Source organism: Zasmidium cellare (assembly GCF_010093935.1).
Source record: "Zasmidium cellare ATCC 36951 unplaced genomic scaffold M409scaffold_17, whole genome shotgun sequence".
Classification (NCBI taxonomy): Eukaryota; Fungi; Ascomycota; class Dothideomycetes; order Mycosphaerellales; family Mycosphaerellaceae; genus Zasmidium; species Zasmidium cellare.
In genome coordinates, this window is record NW_022986961.1 from 138,943 (window position 1) to 162,527 (window position 23,585).

Consider the following 23,585-nt stretch of genomic DNA (forward strand, 5'->3'; position numbering starts at 1 on the left):
GGGATTGAAGCGATATGCAGGTGGCGAAGGTGAAGCACAGTGTGGTCTTGGTTGAGTGGGAAGTGCGAGCTGCAGCACGAGTGCATCACGAGGTCTTCTGGGAGTTGTTGGACGTATAAGAAGGGTCTCTACAATGCATCTGCTTCTGCAAAAGCCAATCACATGAAACTTCATCGCTACGTCTTCATCTGCAGTGATGTCAATTTTGCGACAAGTGAATGCGCAGCGCGTGACATGTGATCGCCAAGCCACGTCCGGCCCGCGCGCAGCGTTTGCTTGCCGACCAATTCCGCCACTTTCTCTCTGTCTTGACACTTCTGCCGACACTACTTCTTCAACGCCGCCAAGTCATCTGCATAAGAAGCAACAAGTCTCCTCAAACACAAGGTACTATCGTCCTCTTCTTCGCTTGCGTACGGACCGCGACAGCTAACCGTTCCAGCACCAAGATGGCGGCACCCTGCCCCCTCTTCGAGAAGCTCCCGCCCGAACTGCGCAATGAAATCTACAGGCTCACCTTCACAGTCGAGGATGAGGGCAAGGACATCCGCCTCCGCGACGCCGCACCACCTGAGAAGGCTATCCTCCTCACCTGCAAGCAAGCCCACACCGAAGCCGCGAAGCTCCACAAGATCATGTATCGCGACTACTGGCGCAAGACCACCTTCTCCGTCCAGCAGCATCGCCACCCTCGTCTGGTCCTAACAAGGCGCATCCTGGAGGATCACGTCGAAATTCATAGGCCCGTCGATGTGAACCACATCGAGCATCTCACACTCACTCTCAAGTATGCGCATGCCACTGAGAGACTTCACCTGGAGGACAGTCGAGGTATCTGGCGATTTGCGCGGGAAGGATTCTGGGACAGATACGTAGCGATATAGAAGGGAGTGTCCATTCCGGGAAGGATGTCCGAGAGCATGTCCGACAGCACCAGAGATGCGATGTCTGTGTTGGCCAAGGCTCAGAGGCTTCTGACTGTCATTGAACAGCTGCAGTGGCTCCTACGGACGCAGTGAAATGGTCGTCTGGGCCACGAGCGGGAGCATGCAGAGCGGAATCGAGGAGTTTCCTGGGAAAGGAGGAAGTCAAGTCGAAGTGGAATGAGTCAACATGCTGTACTGTTTTACACACATCTCAAGTATCAACCCAAAAGCACATGCCACCAACACCATGCTGAAAGATCATCTGAATCCACGTCCACCCATCATTCCAAACGTCGTGCTGACAAGTGGCCGTACCTGATGCGCAGGACCCGCCGTGGCATGCAGTTGAAGGCGCGCGATCTACCGCTGTGTCGCTCTGAAGGGTATCCGCAGCAAAGCACACCATACTCCACGCTTTTGTTGTCGCAAACCCAGTATTTACATTCCTTTACAGCTCCTTCTTCACCGCAATCGGCTTCTCCATCTTCAGCTTCTCGCCCTTGTTCGGCCCCGTCTTGACGGATCCATGGCTCAACGTCCACAGCGCGATGATGCCCTCAGAGATCATTCCTATGACACTGCCGCACGCGATCGCCCAGACGTTGACCGAAATGCTGCCAAGCGGGGCGCGGGGCAGGGAAAGGATCCATTCGGCTTGGTAGGGTACCCAGCCTTGAGGCAGCCAGAACATGGGCTGCTTCGCGTACCAGGTATTCAGAACGAAGTTGACGCCTTGAGTGCCGACCCAGCGGAGTTTCGAGACGATGCTGTCGAAGGTCGCGCGGAAGGATTGTTGGTCGCGGGCTGTACGGACCGTTAGCATGTGGCTTGCGATTTTTGATTTGTGTATCTGCGCATACCTTGCTTCTCGTACTTCTCCTTCGCCTTGTCGTGCTCTCTCCTCAATCTTGCCCACTTTGCGAAGTTGTCTTGCGCCGAGACGCCTATCATCTCGCGCTGGAGTCGGATGACCTCATTTCGGAGCTCGACGGTTTCTTTGGATTGCGCGGCCTGCTTGTTGGGGAGTTTGGTGAACATCCACCATGCCTGTGATGCTGTTAGTTCAGTCGCATTGCGATAGTCTGGATGCGCCGAGTATTACCAGGTCATTGACTGCCTGTGCGCCGATGGAGCTGATGAGGGACAGCAGAAGCTGCACGACGAAGACGACGAGGATGACTTGGAGTTCCATCATGGTGTCGGTGTGGTTGAAAATGCAGTATGCGCGCAAAGGAGAGGCAGAAGCAGAGGGAGGAACTGGGCAGAAGCCTCCTGATGGGCGCGATGGAGCAGGATATAACCGCGAAGTTGGCTTTTCCAGGTAATTGCCAGGGGCGAACCCAAAAGACGCTGGATGATGTCGATCCCCACGCCGGCCCCTCCTCCGAGCGAGCGCAAGCTCCTGAAACATGCGCCTCGTGACAGACGTCCAAACTCTATCTGCACACTGAAACTCGCGCGCAGACCTCACCTTGATCGGACCCCCTTACACAGCCTCCGCCACCTCCAGACTCGCCGCCGACCCGCCTCCGCATGGCGCAACCGTAGCGTCGGCATTGCAACCACAGACGACATCGCCAATATCACCGTCCGACATCCGTCTCGCTCCATGGCGCCCAAGATTGATCCCGAGGCCGGCTGCCTCATCCCCGAGCCAGGCCAGTGGCCCATCGACCCCCAGCAAGACGTGCCCATCCGCGAAGACCGCCTGTGGATTGACGGCTGCTTCGACTTCTTCCACCACGGTACTGCTCCTCCTCATTATCCTTATCCTGGCGCACGCAATGGCTGAGCAGAACGACCAAACACAGGCCATGCAGGCGTTATGCTGCAATCCCGTCGTTTTGGAAATGAGCTGCTCGTTGGTCTGCACAACGATGAGGATATTGCCAAGAACAAAGGCCCGACGGTTATGAACCTCGCTGAGCGCGTGGCTGCGGTCAATGCGTGTCGTTTCTCGACTTTGTGTGTACCACATGCGCCGTATGTGACTTCGATACCTTGGATTAGTCACTACGGCTGTCAGTATGTCACCCACGGCGACGACATCACCAGCGATGCGAGCGGTGAGGACTGCTATCGGTTTGTCAAGCGGGCAGGCAGGATGAAGATCGTACCGCGGACGCCTGGCATTAGCACCACCGATCTGGTCAGCCGAATGTTGAACATCACAAAAGACCACTTCATTGACAGTCTGCTAGACTGCATAGAGGGAAGAGAGGATACCAGTGGGAAGGCAGGAGGGGCTGAAGGTGGGAGGGACATGGAGACACGGATAAAGGAGTACGCCGCAGCTCCGAATGGCTTGGACCCGTTTGTGGAAGTCTACAGCTACAGAGGCGAGGGAGGCCCATTTACGTCAATGGTGAAAGGTGTGCCTCCCAGACCTGACCAGCGCCTGGTCTATGTAGACGGCGGCTTCGATCTCTTCTCGTCCGGCCACATTGCCTTCTTGCAAACCGTCGCCGAACTCGAACCGAATGCATACGTGGTTGCCGGCGTCCACGACGACAAAGTGGTCAACGAGCACCGAGGTGTCAACTACCCCATTATGAACATCTTCGAGCGCGGCCTGTGCGTCGTTCAGTGCGCCTACATCCACGGTGTAGTCTTCGGCGCCCCATACACGCCGTCAAAAGCCTATTTGGAGTCGCTCCCCTTTGGTCGAACGGACGCAGTCTATCACGGCCAGACAGCTTTCATGCCAACGGCCTCAGATCCATACGCAGACGCGAAAGCCATGGGCATCTTCAAAGAGACACCCAAGCACGACTTTCAAGACGTCAATGCTGCGCAGATCGTGCAACGAATTATGGATCGGAGAGACGAGTATGAGGCGCGGCAGATGAAGAAGGGAATAAAAGCGGTGGGAGAGGAGGCGCAACACAGGCGGGAGGTGATGGAGCGTGAAGCTGAGCAGCGGAGGCAAAAGAGGATGCAAGAAGCGACGACGACAGCGTAGGCGTGACGATGATCATGCTAATGTGTGTATAGATGATGCTTCACCATGATACCAGACAGACAGCGATAGAGATGGAAGATTCAACCTCTTCGAATCTAATCCCAAAAGTGAACATGATCCAGAAACCAAAGACCTATCCCCAGTCCCACGAACTCCCAAGCCCAATCCGCGGACAGTCTCAGAGCTGTCACGGTCCCAAGCGCCCAAACAAGGCCTTTCTCAAGACCCGTCAACGCGTCTTCATGGAGAGTAGCAGGACCACCAATCCCATGCACACAGCCAAAACACTCACCACGACTGCAAGACCGATTTCTCCAACCTCCCAGCCGTGCCACCAGCACCACATCCACCAGTTCCAGCACTTATCCCTCGCCCCTGAACGACATCCACCAGTACCACATCTACCAATCGTCCCTTGTAGACACATACTGCTCCTGAGACCTGTACCCAGCACCATTGACATCCACCACGTGCCTCTCTGCCCTGTGGCTCAAAAACATATCGGAGGATCGAACAACCCAGCGCTCAGAGCCGAAGACTCCCCTCCCATGGACAGATAGATTCATGCATGTGTTGGTCGCGTTCGTCGGTCTTACACTTTCATTGAGAGTAGAGTAGAGATGAATATCCACACGTGCTTATGGTATGCAGACACCCAATGCCAGACGTGCTTCACGCGGGTCGCTATCCTGCCTTTCGCGCAAGTCTCATCTGTCATCGACGTAGGACGAAATCGTTGTTCAGACGGCCTCTTCGTTTTCATCCTCCTCTTTATCCTCATCCATCTTCCTCTCCACCTTCCTCAACATCCTGATCATCGGCGCCCTCCTCTAACAAACCAATCCCCTCAAAGACCCCCTGGCCCTCAACCGGCATCTGGCCACGAGCATCAAACGGCGGGACCTTGATGAGCATGATCGCTCTAGTGTACTCGATCGACTCTCCATGCACATGGTCATTTCCCTTGAATCAGTCAGCCCGACATCCACAATTGCACGAACGGGCACAGACTCACCGAATCGTGGTCATAGAACACCGCCTGTGCCAACATCGTGCTGGGGTTAGGATCGTTGAGCCAGATCACCTTGCCATCCTCCCACTTGTCTTGCACCTCAAGGTACTCGTGCATTATCTGTGGATGATCCCAGAAGCTTTCCACGAATTCGACTTCTTCAATCGGAACGAACCTCCTGCCAAGCAACATGGTTCGCTGGCCATCGTCGTAGGGACCCGCGGCCGTCTCCTCGCGGGCCTCGCACAGAGGACGCACGTAGCGCTGCAACCTCAGCGCCCCAGCGACCTCGTAGAGGGCCATTTCGGCGCTCTTGAGGGAATGAGGGAGGCAGTTGTGGGTTGGTGAAGTGTGGGCGTAATGATGCCAAAGATCTACGACTAAGAGTGCCCCTCTGGGCAGGAAGCTCGGGGAGTCAAGTGCAGTGCTGAGCGTCTTGTATAGTGGTAGCCGGGTGGGATCGAGGACGCTCTTCTGTCCGGCAAGATGGCCTGTCGTGATCTGGGAGAAGAGGTCGTAGGTTAGGGTGATGAGGTGGCCTGAAGCGACTTCGAGGACTTCGTGCTCGCAGTCGGAGTGGAAGGCGGCCCATTGGATGATAGGCGGGTCTGTCGAGGACTGCGACCAGTCGAACACCTGCTCTCGCTCGATTTCCTCGCCGCCACGCCGGACAACGAGTCCACCGCCTGTGTGTCTTGTCAGCGAAAGTTGTTGTCGATTGGTAACCGGTCCTCACCTTGATGCTCCACGGGCAGGGCAACGATGAGTCTACCGATCAGCTTGTCGCTCCGATCAGGGCTGAGGTGGGTCTTGGAAGGTCCGCATGGTGCGCTGCAGATTGCGAGCTCGCACAACTCTGCGCGAATGCCGCGGTCGCCTTCCTTGAGCAAGCCATACGGCAGCATGATCTGCTGGACCACATCTACGATGCCGGTGTTGTAGGGACAGAAAGACGTGAGGAAGTCGTCGCTGCTGAGCTGACCAGTGCTCTGGTTCTGCTTGTGCTGGCTGCCGTGAACGAGTGATGCCGTTGTTGCGGCGGAGAGTAGTCGCTGGAGCTCGAGAGGGATGGTGTCAGGGTCCTTGGTCGGGGACTGTCCCTGATGAGGCTTGAGGGAAGGAGTGTCGAGACTGGTCTTGGTGATCGGTAGGGTCAGTTTCACCCCCTGGCCGCCCTCATCGAAGCGGATCTGAATGGGGTTCGAAGGACGGAGGCCGCCTTCGATGTTGTGCCGATCGATGCCATCGTCCCGGTCACTGCTTGGCTTGACGGGAATGCGACCGCTGACTGCGTAGGTAGCGCCTCGAGCGTCGCCTTTGATGGCACTCGCAATGGTGCGAAGGATGACCAACTCTGTCATCTGGGACAAAGATGCGGCCATGGTGCACCCTGTGTTCTCAGTTTGTTGGCAGCGAGTTGAAATGTGGAAGTGCGATGAGAGAGTCGTTGTATTGAAGTTGACAAAATTTGACCTACCTTCGCCGTCGAGGGGGCAGGAGTCCCTATTCGACGCCAAGCCTCCCGCTGCGACGACAGCGTTTGCTATCACATGCTTGGACTTTCACATGCTCTGATACCAGCTTCTGCGGTAAGTGTTTGTATCTCATCAAATTGACGCAACGTCCTCATGGCCAGGCTCGGACATTGCAACACGAGTGAGAAAGGTCTTGGCAGACCGCTTTGGTCAATCTAGGCTACACATTGAACTCGTGGCTGTGGGAGAGTCGAGGCCGCCAAGTCTTCGAAAGAGCCATACACGACGGAGGTTCGCACCGGAACTGTGGACATGTCCATCACGTCTTGCACGCACTGCCGGCATTGGTGTCCACCACAATGGGCCGTGGGATTGTTGATGTCTTGGACCGCATTCGCATCTGGCGTGTTAAGACATACGCTCAAGGCACACGCGCCGGTTTTCCAATCAGGACCAGAGGTGGCCTTCGGGGACAGCGTTCTTGCGTCAGCAGCAGCGTGTTGCTGGCCGATGCATCAGGCAGACCATGCGAATCCGATCTGTCAAGACGATCATGATATCCGTTGAGTTTGATGGGAGGATGTTGTGGGATGTCGTGTGGTAATGGAGGTCGGCTTTGCTGAAGTGAAGGAATTTCAGGTGCCAAGCAACCCCACGTGAGCGCGCTAGCGTCATGGGCTGATTGCCAATCAAGAGAAACGCGAGACGCGTGCAAGGCAGGAACGACGCGACTTTCAAGGCCGTGCTTCTAAACATCTCGTCCTATAACTTCACCCGACATCGCCTTCTGCTCCCACCACACCACCACCACTCCCCGTCCTCTCTACGCCTTTCCCGAGCTTGTTGATTCAAGCTTGAAATCCTCCTCCCGCCGTCAAGCGTCTTCATCAGCAAGAGCTTGATCAGAACACCCCGGCAGAAGAACCCGCAGCTCGAGGTTGACCTCGCTGCCATAGACGAAGATGTTCGTCCACAAGCGCGGTACGTCCAGATATCCTTGCACCATCTGCATTTGCCAATGCCTCGACGACGACGACTCCTACCCAAATCGCCACCATACCGCAACAAAGACACCGCCACTCTCACTCCCAGAGCACTACTGACATGTTTCTCAGATGGTCGCAAGGAACGCGTCCAATTCGACAAGATCACTGCCCGTGTGTCGAGGCTCTGCTATGGCCTCGATCCAGAGCATGTCGACCCCGCCGCCATCACCATGAAGGTCATCAACGGCGTATATCAGGGCGTCACCACCGTCCAACTCGACGATCTCGTAAGTCACGCGACACGGACGCGACCCAGGTGGGAGATATCTGACTCTGTCTACAGGCCGCTGAGACCGCCGCATACATGACCGTCACCCATCCCGATTATGCGATCCTCGCCGCGCGTATCGCTGTCTCCAACCTCCACAAGCAGACCAAGAAGCAGTTCTCTGCCGTCGTCTCCGACCTCTACCACTACATCAACCCAAAGACAAAGAAGCCGGCACCAATGATCTCAGACCACACATACAAGACAGTCATGGACCATGCAGACGAGTTGAACTCTGCAATTGTCTATGATCGTGACTTCAACTACCAATACTTCGGCTTCAAGACGTTGGAGCGTTCATACTTGCTGCGCATTGATGGCAAAGTCGCCGAGCGACCACAACAGATGATCATGCGTGTGGCTGTTGGCATTCACGGCGAGGATATCGAGGGTGCGATTGAGACGTACAACTACATGTCGCTCAAGTACTTCACACACGCATCGCCCACTCTCTTCAGCGCCGGAACTCCCCAGGCCCAGCTTGCTTCATGCTTCTTGATCGACATGAAGGATGACAGTATCGAGGGTATCTACGACACGCTCAAGACCTGCGCCATGATCTCCAAGAATGCTGGTGGTATCGGCTTGAACGTCCACCGCATCCGTGCAACCGGCTCATACATCGGCGGCACCAACGGCACATCCAATGGACTTGTTCCCATGTTGCGTGTCTACAACAACACTGCTCGCTACGTTGACCAGGGTGGCAACAAGCGTCCAGGTGCCTTTGCCATCTACCTCGAACCATGGCACGCTGACGTCCTGTCCTTCATGGATCTCCGCAAGAACCACGGCAAGGAAGAAGTTCGTGCCCGGGATCTGTTCTACGCCCTTTGGATTCCAGACCTCTTCATGAAGCGCGTTGAACAGAACGGCGACTGGACTCTCATGTGCCCAAATGAGTGCCCTGGCCTCTCTGATGTTTACGGCGAGGAGTTTGAGGAACTCTACGAGCGCTACGAACGAGAAGGCCGCGGCCGTGAGACCGTCCGTGCCCAGAAAATCTGGTATGCCATCCTCGAGGCTCAGACCGAGACTGGAGTACCATACATCCTCTACAAGGACGCTTGCAACCGCAAGAGCAACCAGAAGAACCTTGGCACGATCAAGAGCTCCAACTTGTGTACTGAGATCATCGAGTACACTGCCCCCGATGAGGTAGCTGTGTGCAACCTTGCGTCTTTGGCCCTTCCAACATACGTCGACCTCGAGAACGAGACATACGACTTCAAGAGGCTCCACGAGGTCACCAAGGTTGTCACCCGCAACTTGAACAAGACCATCGAAGTCAACCACTACCCAGTTCCGGAAGCCAGGAAGAGCAACTTCCGTCACCGCCCTATCGGTCTCGGTGTCAATGGTCTGGCAGATGCTTTCTTGGCCCTGCGTATGCCATTCGACTCTCCCGAGGCACGTCAGCTCAACATCCAAATCTTCGAGACCATCTACCATGCTGCTTTGGAGGCATCTTGCGAGCTTGCCGAGAAGCTGGGTCCTTATGAGACCTACCAAGGCTCTCCTGTCTCCAAGGGCGAGCTCCAGTACGACATGTGGGGTGTCACTCCAACTGATCTCTGGGACTGGGATGCACTCAAGGCCAAGATCGCCCAACACGGAGTGCGCAACTCTCTGCTCGTCGCTCCCATGCCAACTGCCTCGACGTCCCAGATCATGGGCTTCAACGAGTGCTTCGAGCCATACACCAGCAACATCTACTCGCGTCGTGTGCTGGCTGGCGAGTTCCAGGTTGTAAACCCTTGGTTGTTGAAGGATCTCGTCGACCGCGGTCTTTGGTCTGAGAACATGAAGAACCGCATCATTGCCGACGGCGGTTCCGTTCAACGCATTCCGAACATCCCAGACGACATCAAGGCTCTCTACAAGACCGTGTGGGAGATCAGCCAGCGCCAGATTGTGCAGATGGCTGCTGACCGTGGTGCCTTCATCGACCAGTCGCAGAGCTTGAACATTCACATGAAGGAGCCTACCATGGGCAAGATCACCAGCATGCACTTCACTGGCTGGAAGTTGGGTCTTAAGACTGGCATGTACTACCTCCGTACCCAGGCTGCCTCTGCACCTATCCAGTTCACCGTCGACCAGGAGATGCTCAAGGTCGCCGACACCAACATCTCCAAGAACGGTGCTGCCAAGAAGAGAAACATCTCTGGTGCTTACAACGCTGTGAGCTCTCCCAAGCCAGCCTCGCCTCAGCCAATGTACGAGAACAAGCAGCTCAGCCCAGAAGTTCCTTCAGTACCGAAGGATGTTGTCACCCCTGCTACCACACCACCTCCAGAGCCTGAGCCGGAGCAGCAGAAGCGCAAACTTGGCAGGACATCTTCTGCTGTCATCAACCCGCCCTTCCCAGCAGACCAGGACGAGGGTGAAAGCCCAGAGGTCATCGCCGTGGACGGTACCAAGTCTATCCCTAAGGAGGAGTCCTTGCCAGAGCCAGCTCTCAAAGTTGAGAAGAAGGCCGGTCAGGAGGAAGACAAGGAAGAGTCCAGCAAGGACCGTGAGGGCGACATTTATGCTGAAGCTGTCTTGGCCTGCAGCATAGACAACCCTGAGTCATGCATCATGTGCAGTGGTTGATCGACGGATGGCAGATGTTACGAGTGATTTTCTTTTCTGTTTTGCATATTGTCGGCGTTACGATGAGACGAGGGAAATGGATTGTTAGGGAAATTGGATTGGACCGGATCGTTATGGCTGCCACTAATCGTGGGCATGCAAAGTACTGTACAAGAATATGTCTTACCGAATGATTGTTTCACAAATAATCCATGGCTCGCTCTTCCACTCCCAAGTCATCGTGAAGGGTCGGCGTCAGAGAATTGGTCAACTTACTGCACAGCTTCTCCGTGCATCGGCATGATAATCTTGAGATCCATTCTTGTTCGCTCGCAAGGGTTTGAACAAATTCGACCGGTCTCGAAACGCTGTCAAGCTTACATGTATAACTCGATTATCCTTCCGATGCACGGAGAGGCTGCAGTAGATTGCTTGGCTGTACAACTGTATCAATCTGCTGTATAAAGTATCTAAGAAAACAACTGCAATCTTCATGAGTGAAGTCTCTCACGCCGGGTATCAGTAGAGCTCATCTGTATACAAAAACGAAAGTCGAGCCCCATTCGCTTTTTGTCATTCCTTCCCATGCCCATCGATTCGAAAATGCAGATTCCCATGAAAACGCCGTTTCCCGCTCGCTTCGAACGATCAAATCAGAAAAAGCAAAGCAAAACAGAGCAACAACAACAGAGTCGAGTTGATATCACCCTCCCCACCATCTTCCCCCCTTTTGGAACGACGTCCTACATCGCCTGCAAGCCCTTCTTCTTCCTCTCCTCCGCAAACACCTCCCGACTAATCGCCAGCACCCTCTCAAACCCCTCCCGCCCCTTCGCAGCATTCTGCCGAAACCTCTCAACCGTAAACTCCTCGATCCCATTCTTAATCTTCTGCCACCCGCCACACAACGCGATAATCTTCGCGTTCTGCTCAAACACCGTCTTGCCCACCTTTCCCGCTACCGGGCGATACACGACCGTCTCCTGCACGGAGAGGAGATCTGACCAGGTCATGTTCTGCGAGCACATGGTGACTTTTTTTGCCGCCGCGTCGACGTACGAGACTTCGTAGACCAGCGAGGTATCCTGACCGCCGAGGAAGCTGCGCAGCCATTGCGGCGCGGATTGTTTGCAGGTTATGAGGCGTTCGGTGCGGAGGATGCCGGTTTGGGGGGAGAGGGTGCGCGAGAGGGTGTCGACTGCTATGACGTGCGTGGATTTGTCGTTCCCTGTGTAGTAGAGATGTGAGTGGGTGGTGGGGTGGTGAGTGGATGTTGAGGGACTTATTACTCACAAGGACAGTATTTTCGCCAGTTGCACGTCGATACTTCTTCCCAGGAGTAGTCGAATTCGTGTGATGAGGCGAAGATCTTCATGACTGATATGTTGCCCTTCGCACGTCGATGCTCGTCACGTCTGCAGTTCTCCCCATCGCCTGCGCGGTAAAATCACTCTCCACGCGCCTTTGTCTCGCCTCTCAATATCCTTCCACGTGCTTTTGTTTTGTTTCTATTCCTTCCAGTGCCAAAGAAAGAAAGAATGCCAAGAGTCGTCAAAAAGTCGTCACGGTCGTGAAAGCAAGGTCCGGAGGGTTGAAATGAGAAAACGGAGCGATGAAGTGAGGGAATCAAACGGCAGAATTTCTAGATGCGGTTCCATTTTCGCGGCTGCCCGGCCGGGCAAGGGAGGAGTCGGAACTCCGCACCCGAGTGCATGCGCCTTGACCTCATGGCGATCGCGATGCCTCGGGTGACGGGAGTCAGGGTCCTGTGGAAGAACTGCGCGAGTCAGGTGAAGGTTGACTTCAGCTGCTGTTTTCTCCATGTCTGGCTTGTTGAATCTTCGATTTTGGGGTTGCATTCCGGATTGATCAGATGCTCTGTGGTCTCTACAACATACAGGTACGCCTACTCCATGATGGTGGCAGGCGAACTCCTCTCTCGGGTAACATGAAGAGCACTGGACTGTAGGAAGCTGCGCGATTTTGTTCGGGATCCGTTCGCTGTGCGTGCACAACAACACGTCCGTAGTTCGGGTCTAGCATTGATTTGAGTTTTATCACATGCTAGTTGCTAGGTGAAGTCCACGGGAACGCTAGCTCAAACACAAGCTGGATGTAAAAACAGTCAGCAGTTCTTGCTACTCTGGTGTGAGCCGGAACTGAGGGCAGGCCGCCCTGCCCACGCATTTACAGGCAAAGGAAGAGAAACCGTACAAGCGCCATGGCCCAACTACCGGACAGGATTCGTGCATTTCGCGACCGCATTCGCACCATGAACCTACAAGACTTGAACCTCCACTTCATCGATCTATCAGAAAACGAAAGAACCGTCACAGCCCCTCTCCTGAAAGTAAACCATCAGCTAGGCCAACAGCTCCAGGATTCCTACCCCTCGATCCAGAGCGGCTTCTTCGATTATACTGGGCACTGCCAAATGGGTTGTCCGATGGACCAAATGCACGTCCACAGCATACAAGCCAGAGGAGGAGTGTTGCAGGTGGAAGGATTTCCGGGAGTTTATGTGTACCCGGAGATGCTTGTGCCTGTGTTGCCGGAGCTGCTGGATGAAGTTATGGACCTAGAGCAGACGCCGGAAGCCAAAGATCTGGAGTATGTCTTGCATACCGGACACGAGGGTGCGAGGTGTAGGCAGGTCGTTCCTCCAGGGAAGCTCAGTGGGGTCATTTGCGATGCTTTCCCAAGTATGTTCAAAATTAATCGCGCTAAAAGTGCGACTCTGTCTGTTTCGACGCCCGAGCACATGGTCGGGATGAGACGACCCAATGGGCAGAGGGGGATCATCGCTCATGTCTCGCTCGGCTGCGATGCTGTCATCGTGCTTGGCACGGAGAAGCCAGAATACGAAGGCGGCAGTGCCGATGAGCCAGCAGAGCAAGACGAGGCTGTTCAAGCCGATAGCTGGCATGATCTCGTTGATTTGGATCGAAATGCCGACGAGAGTCCAGTAAGACCACCAAGCCAGAGCTCGGACAGACTGTCAAGTCCTGCCGCTACGAGTTTCAAGCCAGAATTGCCCCTCGCCCTCGCCGCCATTCAGCTCCGAGCCGGTGATGCACTCATTTTTGATAACAGAGGGTGTGCCACTTGGTATGGCCTTGCAAAAGTCCTGGAAGGGAGCTCGCGATTGGATCCGCAATGGCCACACTTGCGGGAAGATTCACAAGATTCAGGCATTAGAGGACAACTGAATGGAAAGACGGTGGAGATTGAGTTTCAGTGAGTCTTGTACTTCTGACTACTGCCAGGACTGCTCCTGCTGCTCTCTCTACACTATGCGTACCTCTCTACTGTACACATCTTTATACAACAAACGACAACAGTCGGGGGTATCGATACTCGTCAACAAAAAGAATAAAGCGCTTTAAAAAGCGCAATCAGCTTTTCAGCTCCCCGTGGAGGGATGTGAGGCCAAAGCATCCTCTGGACCCAAGAAACGCCTCGCTCGCTCATTCGCTCTCAAAGCAACACAAGTCAAAGAAACCGCTCAAAAACAGGAATGACGGTATGTGCAGTAGATGCAGATCTCACTCCAACTCGGGCAGTGAGGGCCTCCGCGAAGGCGTGTGGTCCTCCAAGAACCAGAAACTCAGGAAGAAAGCCAGGCCGGCGATGGCGCAGGCGGTGATCCAGACGGGACGGAGAGAAGACGTGTAGCTGGCGATCAGGTTCGATCGTAGGCCGGTCTGTTCGAAGGGCAGGTCGAGGACGACTTCGACCATGAAGAATGCGTGTTTGGTATAGTTCAGGGCGTTGCTGCTGGGGTATGAGTTGCCCAGCATGTCGTTCTTGAGCTTGTTGAGGAAGATGCTGCTTCCTCCAAGGACGCCGAAGCATTGACCAAGGGTGGTGAGATAGATGTGCAGGGGAGCAGCGTGGATCGTTTCGTCGTCCGTTGATGCAGCCGACTCGATGGCTGTTGTTTGACTTGGAAGCAGCAAGCCCAGAGCAATGCCCCCGATGAGACCAATAGGTGCACAGAAGGTCGCCGATGTGGACTCCTTAAACAAGATCATCAAACCAACTCCAAGCGTCGCAAAGCCCCAACCGGTCCAGATGGCCCATCGATACCCACTCAAAGATTGCACAGCACCGCCCAAGAGACCGAAAGCCACAATGCTGAATGTCCAAGGAGCCAGCGAAACACCTGATACCAATTCGTTGAGTCCTTGCAGCTGAAGGAAGATTGGTACGAGGTAGATGATGGCCGCCAGAATGGCACCGTGGGCGAAGGCACCGAAGCAGGCTGCAGCTGCACTGGCGTTGTTGAAGATGCTGACCGGAAGGATCGCTTCGATTCGGTAGCGGTTGTATATGCACCATAACGGGAGACAGATCATGCCTGCGATTAAGGGTACCAAAATGTTGAAGGAGTTCCAAGCGTGTGCCGTGCCGCCCAAGGACACCGCGAAGGCAATCGATACAAGCGATCCAGAGAGTAGAAGCCAGCCAAGAATATCGACTTTCAACAGTCTTCGCCAGATTGATCCAGCCTCCACATACGGCAGTCGAAGCAGGAATGGCAAAGCGATCAGTGCGGGTGCAGAGCATGCAGCTTGGATCCAGACGATGTATCGCCATCAAATCGTCTCGGTACAAGCGCCACCAATGATGGGACCAGCGGCAATAACTAGCCAGAACACATGTGAAGCGGACCTCGAAAATATCTTTCCATGATGTGCCGGATGTCCTTGACCACGCCCGATCTGATTCAATGTAAGCTGGGTCAGGACCATGATGGCGCCGACACCAAAGCCTTCGATGGATCGTGCGGCGATGATGCTTGTTGCGTCCTCTGCACAAGCTGCCAGGATCGAGCCGGTGATATACACTGCAATGCCGAAGAGAAGTATTGCTTTGCAGCCCAAGGCGGCAGGGAGTCGCATAAAGAGTGGTTGTGCAATGGCAGCGGAGAGGAGTAGAGAGCCGGTTATCCAGAGGGTCTGTACAGCCGTGAGGCTTAGATCTTGCGAGATCGTCTGCGAGGTATGTTAGCATCAGACGAGGTACAGTCTGCTCAACAACACTTACCGGCAAAGCGGTCGCCAACGCAGTAAAGCTAACGTCGCACACGAAATTGAGCAGAGCCAGACAAGCAAAACACCCATAGAACCTCCAATCACTCCCTCCACGGCTCCCGTTCGACTCCTTCTCCAAGATTGGTTCATCCATCGAATAGTACGACACCATCGAAATCTCACCAAACGAAACCATCGGCCTGAGCGGCGGCCTCACTGGAACCTCGCCACCGCCTCCTCCAACCCGGGCACCGTCGCCGAATCCCTCCTGGGTTGAGACTGTTGCAGCTTTCGCAGGAACCGATGGGAGCGAAGCGAAGCCATCGGGCGAGTATCAGGCATTGGCGTAAAGGTGTCCTCTGGAGTTGTTGCTGCTGTCATTCGGTCGAGGGAGGCTGAGCGTTGCCGGCTGTGTGGTCGACGGAGGAGGAGCCTCGGGGCTCGTGGCCAGGATGTCCTCTGTGGAACTGTGTGATCGAAGCGGGTGCGGGTGGTTGTTGATGCTGCTGGCCGTGGAGTGGTTGTGTTGGTGGTGGTGGGTTGGGAAAGGCATGAGAGGCAGGGAGCGAGGGGAAAGGATTGGCGTGGGCAGAGATGATCCATCAATGATCGTGTGTGGTGGTGTTGAGGATGTATATGAATGAGTGAGTGAGGTCTCGACGCAAAGAGCGCAGTAAGCGAAAAGATGCGCGGTCTAGAAGGAGCGTTGATCGAAAAGGGCTGTTGCAGGAAGTAGATCAAACACCACAAGACATGCAACAATCAATGACGAGACGGAAGCGCAACAGATATACATGTACTTGACAACCTCTCCCCTGCCTCGCCGCCGAGACACAAGCATGGGCAGAGCGACCCAACAACCAGAACAACCCATCACCAGGGCCCAGAAACCCCGGCAATCAAGGACCCAGCACAAAGGCTTGCGTGACGACCAGGGTCGACACACACGCATGTGACCGTTGCCATACACCCACACACCCCTACAAGCGTTAGCTTCCCCAAACCCAAGCGATCAGGCGGCCACGCGAGCTCGAATTCCAAAGCATGTATGTACGTGGTGAGCTGATAAACACACCAAACACGGCGAATGTGGCTGCCAACACCCAAGCGGCTGTCGTGGGCTTTTGGGCAGTGTGAGACCGGATCCAGAACGCGATCCTCGTGGGCGCTGCCCAATGGGTCTCGGCAGCGCACGGGTGAGGCGTGCAGTGCTTGCCCCCTCTTGGCACACACGGGGATGCCGCGATGGCGGTTGAAGTTTTGTTTTTCTGCGTGCCAACGGGGTTCGCCAAAACGTCTGCTGCAGGAAACAGCAAGTCCAGAAGCAGAAGAGCTGCGTCTGGAAGTTCGAAATGCTTGGTTCCCCGTTTGGGATGTTGCACTCATCTATCCTTTTCTTTTCTCCCCCACGAATTCCGTCTGACGTCCTCAATCAATATCCATCGTCTCACATCGATCAGCAAACCTTGCGACATTCTCTCATCGCGCAACCCAACGAACCCAAGTCCCAACCCGACGGTAGAATTTAAGAATCGATACATCCTTGTCAGTGATCCATGATCTCAACGTCATATGTTACCAGTCGTTTGTTTCCCTCCAGCTTTTCCCGCTCGGAGATCTTCGTGCAACAACAGGAAAACCCCACAGCCGCAATAACAAAATCAACTAGGATTATCTCGCTCCCCAAAATTGGAACTTTCGCGACCTGCCACGAGGCACAGGACAGGACAGGCGGGATCCTCGCAGCCGTTTCCGAGATCTTGGATAGGTGCGGTAGCGTGGTGTGGCTCGCGTCATGCTTGCGGTTTCGGGCAGCAACAAGTCTCTGCTGGCAACGCCGTCAACAAACAAGGCATGATCATTATTTTTCCATCTCTCTCCTTCACCACGCATACACGCATGCATGTCCTCAACTCCCGCCCACCCTAGCCTAGCCACGTGGCAGTTCTCACAAAACCACCACCCGGACATACGCGCCCTCTCAGCTCGCCTCCCAACACCACGAGGCGTTTTCCTCGCGCTCGCGCCATCAGGGTGAAGTTCGAGGCGTCAGGGGTAAGTTTCCTCTAATTGGTCGGATATACCCGCGTCTCGCTTGGCGTGCCTTTCTAGCCCTGGCGGATAACAGACAGCAACAACGGTTTTGTACTTGGGACTTTGGCAATCCAACGGTTTTGGGAATGTGTGCTTTGAACTAGTACCTTACTGAGAGATATGACTACTGTATCCATGGTCACGTCACGACTCCAAGAGGTCTTTGAGAGAGTCTTTCGAGGATCTGGACTTTGGGGAAGCTGGGAAGGGTAGCGAACGAACCGGGCACCCGTCACCGTCACCGGGTAGATTTGTTTAATTGGCTGCATGCTCAGTGCTACCGCGTTTGAGGTACAGATCCCGGAGACGAGAAGCCGGGAGGGAGGGAGGAAAGAAACACAACAAGATGCTTGTTGGGTCGTGGATCAGTCTGGAATGACGCAGTCCCATGGATACAATACTGCGTCGATCTATTTACCTGCATGCATGCATGCGTGCATGATGCTCTGTGCATGTTTTGTTTCTCTTCGCGAACAATTCCAACAATCGGCCCGGCCGGCGCCCTGCATGGATGCATTGTTCTACTTCAGCGTAACCAACTCCTCAGCCGCAGTCGGATGGATAGCCACGCAGCGGTCAAAGTCAGCCTTGGTCGCGCCCATCTTGATAGCAACCCCAAACCCTTGCAAGATCTCTGCCGAGCTTCTACCCAGAATATGCAAGCCGACCACCTTCTCCTCCTTGCCCGCGCAGACGACCTTGTACGCCGTCGGGCTCTTGTCTTCCTGCTCCATCATCGAGTAGTACATATCGATAAACGACGTCTGGTAGACCTTGATGTTGTCGCTGCCGTACTTCTCCCGCGCCTCGGGTTCCGTTAGACCAGTGCTGCCGACTTCGGGATGCGCGAAGACGACCGAGGGGATGTTTTCGTAGGCGAGCTTCGCGTCGGATTTGCCGCCGAAGAGGCGGTCCGAGAGTCTGCGGCCGGCGGCGATGGCGACGGGGGTGAGTTCGAAGCCCTTGTCGCACACGTCGCCGAGGGAGTAGATGTGGTCGATGTTGGTGTTTTGGTAGTCATCGACGATTATGTGGCCGTTGTCGTTGAGCTTGACGCCTGTGATTTCCAGATTGAGCTTCTCCAGTTCTGGACTTCGGCCAATCGCCCACAGAACGGTGTCCACATCGAGCGTGCCCTCCCCGTTTGAGTCTTTGTAGTGAAGCCTCTTCTGGCCGTTGCCTATATCTTCCACTTTTGACAGGGAAGAGTTGGCGTGGAGATGCATGCCTTGGCGCTGATACTCGGTTGCAATTTTCTCTTGGATCATCGGATCGAACGTCCGCAGGAATTTGTCATGTCTGTAGAAGAGATGCGTCTCCGTGCCGAGAGCGTTGAACATGCCCGCCATCTCAATCGCAATGTACCCAGCACCGACCACGGCAACCTTCTTCGGCTGTTTTCGAAGCTCAAAGAAGCCATCTGAAGTGATGCCCAACTCAGAGCCCTGGATGTTCTGCGGGACGTTGGGATGACCGCCAACCGCCACCAGAATCTTCTTGGCCTTGATATCCACCTCGCTCTTGTCGTCCAGCGTCACTCTGACAGTATGAGGATCTTGGAACGTCGCAAGCCCATGCAAGAACTCCACCTTGTCGTTATTCAAGTTCCTCTCGTAGATTCCATTTAGCCTCTTGACATAGTTCTCCCTCTTAGTCGTGAACCCCTCCCAATCGAACGGTCCCGTCTCTTGTATGCTAAACCCATAAGGCTTCACCTCCTTATGCAGCATCTCCGCAATAGCAGCCGCATTCCAGGTGATCTTCTTCGGCACACACCCAACATTCACGCAAGTCCCTCCTAAGCGATCAACCTCCACAGCAATCGCCTTCGCGCCATACATAGCACTCGCTCTCCGCGCACTCGCCAGACCTCCCGAACCACCGCCTAGGACTAGGTAGTCGCACTCTTTCTGAATCGGCGCCATGATGGAGGACGAGGAGGAGAAGTGGCGGGAGAGAGAGCCGAGTCGTTGCTGTGTGGTGGTCGCCGTCCTGAAGGCGGAGGAGGTGGTGGTGAAGAGACGGAGGGGGATTCGTTGAGACAGTTTGGCGGTCGTCCTTCGCAGGTCAAGCTATGCGTGAGCTGTGGTTTGTATTTGACGGCTGCGGGCAGAGATGACGTTTGGATCGCCGATAGTCGCGTGCTGTGGTGAGAGGTGAGGTAGCTTTGGAGCTGTTTGTAATCCTCCCCAAGAGCTGCAGATTCCAAACAGAATCGAACTTGCTGGTGGGGTTGTGACTCTGCAGTGTTTGTCAAAGGTGAAGTTGTTCTTACTCGTACTTCCTGGGTGTGTGGCTCGTATTCATCGACGCATCAATCCCAGCCAAACCGAGCCACAGCGGCGTGCTCGTCTCGTCTCGAGAAACTTTTGCTTCATCTACGGCATTCGGAGTTGCGTCATCGACAACCCCCGTCGGGCCCCTCACAAGAATCTAGACCTCGACATCTTCAAATCAATTTCGCCACCCAATACTACAGACGCCTGTCCATGTCTATTTCATCAGCCATCGAAGACTCCAGAAATGATACCAAAGAGAAAAAAGACAACAAGGAATTCACAGCAACTGACGTTACATCGGAAAGATGCCGGCGTCCAACTCTCCCAACTCCGTATTGTTCGCCGGATCGACAAAAGTCATCTTCATCAATCCCAACGTTGCATTCAACTTCATCAAAAAACACATTGGCCAAATGTTCCCTGATAACTTTCTCTCCTGCGCCTCGGTTGCAGCATTATTTTTATGCACCACACGCACGCAGGGTCTTGCGATCCTTATGCCGGACATCCGTCTTGGGTGGCGTGGCGCAGACGTGCAGAAGCATCCATCCGACGTCGTCTCATCGTGGAATAGGAGGATCGTCTGAGTGAATTCCATGTCTTCTTTTGATTTCATGGTCAATTGTATCTAGAGAAAAAAACTCCTGTAAGCGATGCTGCTGTTTGCGCCTTGAACGATGCAAAGAAGAAGCTGGCTCCCCTCCCTCCCTCTCCCCGCGGAGCAACACCTCCCAAACACCCTGGTCATTGGTTCGACGCGAAAACCCGTGCGCTTTACGAACGAAACCTACCACCCAGACCCGGAAGTTGTTGTCGTGCCCAGCCCAAAACTCCTCTCTTTCACTCCGTAGAAATGCTCATCAAAACATCATCGTCATCAAACACATTACCACAATTCTTTCCCTCGCCATCGGTGCTGTAATCCCATTATGCGTTCATCATGACTGCCAATGCCAATTCTCCATCCCGCCCATGTCCTCATCCAGCCGTCCGGGCGCCGAGCCATGTCTACCGTGGTAGTCCTGCGGCGGCGGTGGAGGAGGCCCGCTCGACCCGCCGTACAAATGCCACTCCTGGTGCTGGCCGTCGAGCTGCGAAAGTTCCATCATGGTGGAGGCCATGTCGTACTGTGGGATGGGCATGACCTGAGAGGGAAAGGGTGTCCAAAACGCCGATTGCGCCTGCTGGGCGTCCAAGGGGATCGTTGGGTCGCTGTAAAATGTTGGTATGGAGGTGCTGTGTTGCGGTTGGGATGGATGGTGGGGCAGTTGAGTACCGCCGCTTGGGGGCTCGAAGGGGGATTGTTGGTGGCTGCTTTCGCCAGATCGTGTCTTGCCTTCGGAGGACTGCTTGCGGTCGATTGAGGCTGCGAAGAAGGTGGATGGTGGAGGTGAGGAGATCTCTCGCTGGCCCGTCATGCGGTAGACTGCGACAGATGCTGCACCTTCTGGCAGCGCGATCTTCCATTTGCTCGACAAGGAGCGGACGATGTCCACGGCGCGTGCTGCGAATCGGTGATTAACTGACATGGCTTCCAGATCGTGTAGCCCTTGGCTCAAGTGCGCAGCAGCTTCGTCTGAGGGAAGGTTGAGCAGATGGATAGTGCTGGCTGAAAGCAGATGACTTGTCACCGCAAGTGTCACGCGACGCAAGCCATACATCGCCCGCAACGCGTTCATCAAAGCCGATATCTCGTTGGCACAGAACGTGCACGTATCGCGTGGGTACAAGTTCGCTGCCCTGAGATCCAACTTGATATAAGGTCGGAATAGGCTGGAATGGTTAGCTGTGAGTTCGTTTGATCCGTGGGAATTGACTTACTGTAAAACACAGCCATAGTAGTACATGTGCAGCACCAGCACGTGCGGCAGAGAAGTATTCTCCAATCGAAACGCATCTGGCAGGTTTTGGTACCAGGACTGATACTGAGCGTAGGTCGCCGCGAGTCGTCTGCTCGTGAATCGTTCGCGAGGGGCGTAGAAAGTGTTGACCATATCGCTGGCCAGTTCAGACAACTTGCTGAGCTGATCTTTGAACAGCATTGCGCGAGCTGGCTGCTCAGCGCTCGGGCTGTTCGACACGTTGACATCTTCGTACGGCCGCCATGTTACCGTTTCTGACCTCGAATTCGTCGATGGAGTCTCGATGTCGGCCGCTGATCGTGGAAGTTGCGAGAGTCGACCAAACCCCACGGCTATGATTCTGCATTCTGTTAGTATCAAAATCCAATACGTGAAGTGGAAGCAGGATCACTTACGTTTCTAGGTTGAAAACGGCCCAGAACACCACCTTCCGAACCTCTGCCTCCGGCGGCCGCATACCGTTCTTGATAACCGATAAATGCAGCCCCATCTCCAACGCCATTCGCACGCACCTCCCTGCCAACTGATAGCCATTGCTGTCCCTCCCCGCCGACGTCTCTCGCAGACTCATAATTCCAAGAGCTTGGACACTAGTAATCGTAGGCTTGTCGACGAGGTCCAAGAGACGCTTCGCTTCGGCATAGAATCGCTCTCCAGCGGTCCCTGGGTTGGAAGGATCAGTGCGAGCCATTGCTCGGTCTGAGTAGTGACAGGCAAAGGAGAGGATGGCATTGACCAGCAGTGCGCTGCAGAACTCGGTTCTTCCTCGTCCCATGTCGTGTAAGAAATGGTCCCACGAAACGAAACAATAAAAGGGGTGCACCCAACAATGATAGAGGCTTAGGAGATGCTCGACGAGCTCTGCGTCCTGCGGTACTCGGAACCAGGTCGTCGGTGCTTCCATTATCGCACTTGAGGTGGTACTTGGGTTGTATGAATTGAGGTCGGTGCTATCCTGGGAGTCGGTCCTTGGGAGGGGAGGGGGGAACGTCGTGGAACTATCGTAAGGTGCGGTATTAGGTGTGGTGATCTGCTGCGCAAAGTCCGCTTCAAGCGTCTGAGGCGCAAAGCTGTGAGGGAGTCGAACATTGCTCCTGAGCGAGTCCGCGAGTTCGTTGGGATTAGTATCGCCTCGAAGGTTGTGTAGTAGTGTGATGGCCTCTGTCTCTGGTAGGCTTTTCAAAGAAGCCACTATAACGTCCAGAGCATCGTTTTGTTGTTGGAGAGATTGGATGTCCCTCTTGAGGGCACCCTTTCGACGATGGTCGCTGTCGGCATCGTAGCTGCATTCCGTTCGATAGACTGCCACGCAAGTTGAACATGCTGGCAACTGTCCGTCACACTGTAAGGGTTTTGTCAGTAGGCTTCGAAACTTACCACACTTCCCCGCCGAAGAATCAGGCCTACCTTGCTTTTGCGTTTTCGACAGGGAATGCAAGCAGACGAAACAGCCCTGCGCTTCCCTCCTTTCGAGTCGCTGCCAGCATCGCTTCCTTCAGGCACACTTGGATCGTTTTTGGGTCGTATGGGACGTGGAGGCATAACCACGAGAAAGGAAAATCCAACGGTTGAACAACTTCAGAACTGGGTGAGGTTGAGAAAAGGTTCAGGAAGAGAGAGTCAAGTGCCTAGAGAACCGTGGCTTACAATGCTGGAAAGTTCGGGACAGCAGAGCAAGTAGGCATACGGCTGGCGAGGGTCCATGGGAGGAAAGTTGAAGCATGCTGTGCATATCTGGAGATGCTGCGCCATACACAGCTCTATGTACAGTCGCTACTGGAGCCACAGAGGGCTGCATACCGAGCGAGGGGACGCATCGCCAAGGCTGACAAGGCCTGAAGGATCGACGAGCCTCCAGGAACCTCGAGGCGCTTCCGTGGCTGTCTTGTGGGTATCGAACCGGGGCTTGGCGGACAGTCGCCGGACGAGAATGGGCCCAAGACGACGGGCTGGTGATAGATGGGGAGCAGCGCGTGAGAAGACTGACGCCAGGGTCTTGTTCGGGGCGGGCTCAGCGTCCCGCTTGCAGAGCGTGAGCTTGACACTCG

At 54.8% G+C, this 23,585-nt stretch overlaps 10 protein-coding genes across 10 annotated transcripts; 4 read left to right on the forward strand and 6 right to left on the reverse strand.

The window, feature by feature from the left end:
- Positions 1 to 449: 449 nt before the first annotated feature.
- Positions 450 to 884, forward strand: M409DRAFT_22804 (uncharacterized protein; the record flags this gene model as incomplete). Its single annotated transcript, XM_033806502.1, has 1 exon — positions 450 to 884. The coding sequence occupies one exon, from the start codon at positions 450 to 452 to the stop codon at positions 882 to 884; it is 435 nt and encodes a 144-aa protein (XP_033667639.1).
- A 490-nt stretch (positions 885 to 1,374) lies between these two features.
- M409DRAFT_66339 (uncharacterized protein) lies at positions 1,375 to 2,118 on the reverse strand (the record flags this gene model as incomplete). Its single annotated transcript, XM_033816893.1, has 3 exons — positions 1,375 to 1,730; positions 1,787 to 1,973; positions 2,029 to 2,118. The coding sequence occupies 3 exons, from the start codon at positions 2,116 to 2,118 to the stop codon at positions 1,375 to 1,377; spliced, it is 633 nt and encodes a 210-aa protein (XP_033667640.1).
- Positions 2,119 to 2,535: 417 nt separating this feature from the next.
- Positions 2,536 to 3,888, forward strand: M409DRAFT_22806 (uncharacterized protein; the record flags this gene model as incomplete). Its single annotated transcript, XM_033806503.1, has 2 exons — positions 2,536 to 2,671; positions 2,738 to 3,888. The coding sequence occupies 2 exons, from the start codon at positions 2,536 to 2,538 to the stop codon at positions 3,886 to 3,888; spliced, it is 1,287 nt and encodes a 428-aa protein (XP_033667641.1).
- Positions 3,889 to 4,665: 777 nt separating this feature from the next.
- On the reverse strand, positions 4,666 to 6,282 carry M409DRAFT_54543 (uncharacterized protein; the record flags this gene model as incomplete). The annotated part of the gene is made up of 3 exons (XM_033812747.1): positions 4,666 to 4,851; positions 4,904 to 5,586; positions 5,637 to 6,282. The coding sequence occupies 3 exons, from the start codon at positions 6,280 to 6,282 to the stop codon at positions 4,666 to 4,668; spliced, it is 1,515 nt and encodes a 504-aa protein (XP_033667642.1).
- Positions 6,283 to 7,337: 1,055 nt separating this feature from the next.
- Positions 7,338 to 10,287, forward strand: M409DRAFT_22808 (uncharacterized protein; the record flags this gene model as incomplete). Its single annotated transcript, XM_033806504.1, has 3 exons — positions 7,338 to 7,356; positions 7,491 to 7,648; positions 7,705 to 10,287. 3 exons carry the CDS (start codon positions 7,338 to 7,340, stop codon positions 10,285 to 10,287), a joined length of 2,760 nt encoding a protein of 919 aa, XP_033667643.1.
- A 722-nt stretch (positions 10,288 to 11,009) lies between these two features.
- On the reverse strand, positions 11,010 to 11,641 carry M409DRAFT_22809 (uncharacterized protein; the record flags this gene model as incomplete). The annotated part of the gene is made up of 2 exons (XM_033806505.1): positions 11,010 to 11,494; positions 11,560 to 11,641. The coding sequence occupies 2 exons, from the start codon at positions 11,639 to 11,641 to the stop codon at positions 11,010 to 11,012; spliced, it is 567 nt and encodes a 188-aa protein (XP_033667644.1).
- An 846-nt stretch (positions 11,642 to 12,487) lies between these two features.
- Positions 12,488 to 13,507, forward strand: M409DRAFT_54546 (uncharacterized protein; the record flags this gene model as incomplete). Its single annotated transcript, XM_033812748.1, has 1 exon — positions 12,488 to 13,507. One exon carries the CDS (start codon positions 12,488 to 12,490, stop codon positions 13,505 to 13,507), a length of 1,020 nt encoding a protein of 339 aa, XP_033667645.1.
- A 304-nt stretch (positions 13,508 to 13,811) lies between these two features.
- On the reverse strand, positions 13,812 to 15,855 carry M409DRAFT_66343 (uncharacterized protein; the record flags this gene model as incomplete). Its single annotated transcript, XM_033816894.1, has 5 exons — positions 13,812 to 13,970; positions 14,004 to 14,839; positions 14,981 to 15,263; positions 15,316 to 15,581; positions 15,771 to 15,855. 5 exons carry the CDS (start codon positions 15,853 to 15,855, stop codon positions 13,812 to 13,814), a joined length of 1,629 nt encoding a protein of 542 aa, XP_033667646.1.
- Positions 15,856 to 17,917: 2,062 nt separating this feature from the next.
- On the reverse strand, positions 17,918 to 19,321 carry M409DRAFT_66344 (uncharacterized protein; the record flags this gene model as incomplete). The annotated part of the gene is made up of 1 exon (XM_033816895.1): positions 17,918 to 19,321. The coding sequence occupies one exon, from the start codon at positions 19,319 to 19,321 to the stop codon at positions 17,918 to 17,920; it is 1,404 nt and encodes a 467-aa protein (XP_033667647.1).
- A 1,292-nt stretch (positions 19,322 to 20,613) lies between these two features.
- On the reverse strand, positions 20,614 to 23,079 carry M409DRAFT_66345 (uncharacterized protein; the record flags this gene model as incomplete). The annotated part of the gene is made up of 4 exons (XM_033816896.1): positions 20,614 to 21,448; positions 21,497 to 21,877; positions 21,933 to 22,879; positions 22,945 to 23,079. The coding sequence occupies 4 exons, from the start codon at positions 23,077 to 23,079 to the stop codon at positions 20,614 to 20,616; spliced, it is 2,298 nt and encodes a 765-aa protein (XP_033667648.1).
- Between the last annotated feature and the right edge of the window lie 506 nt (positions 23,080 to 23,585).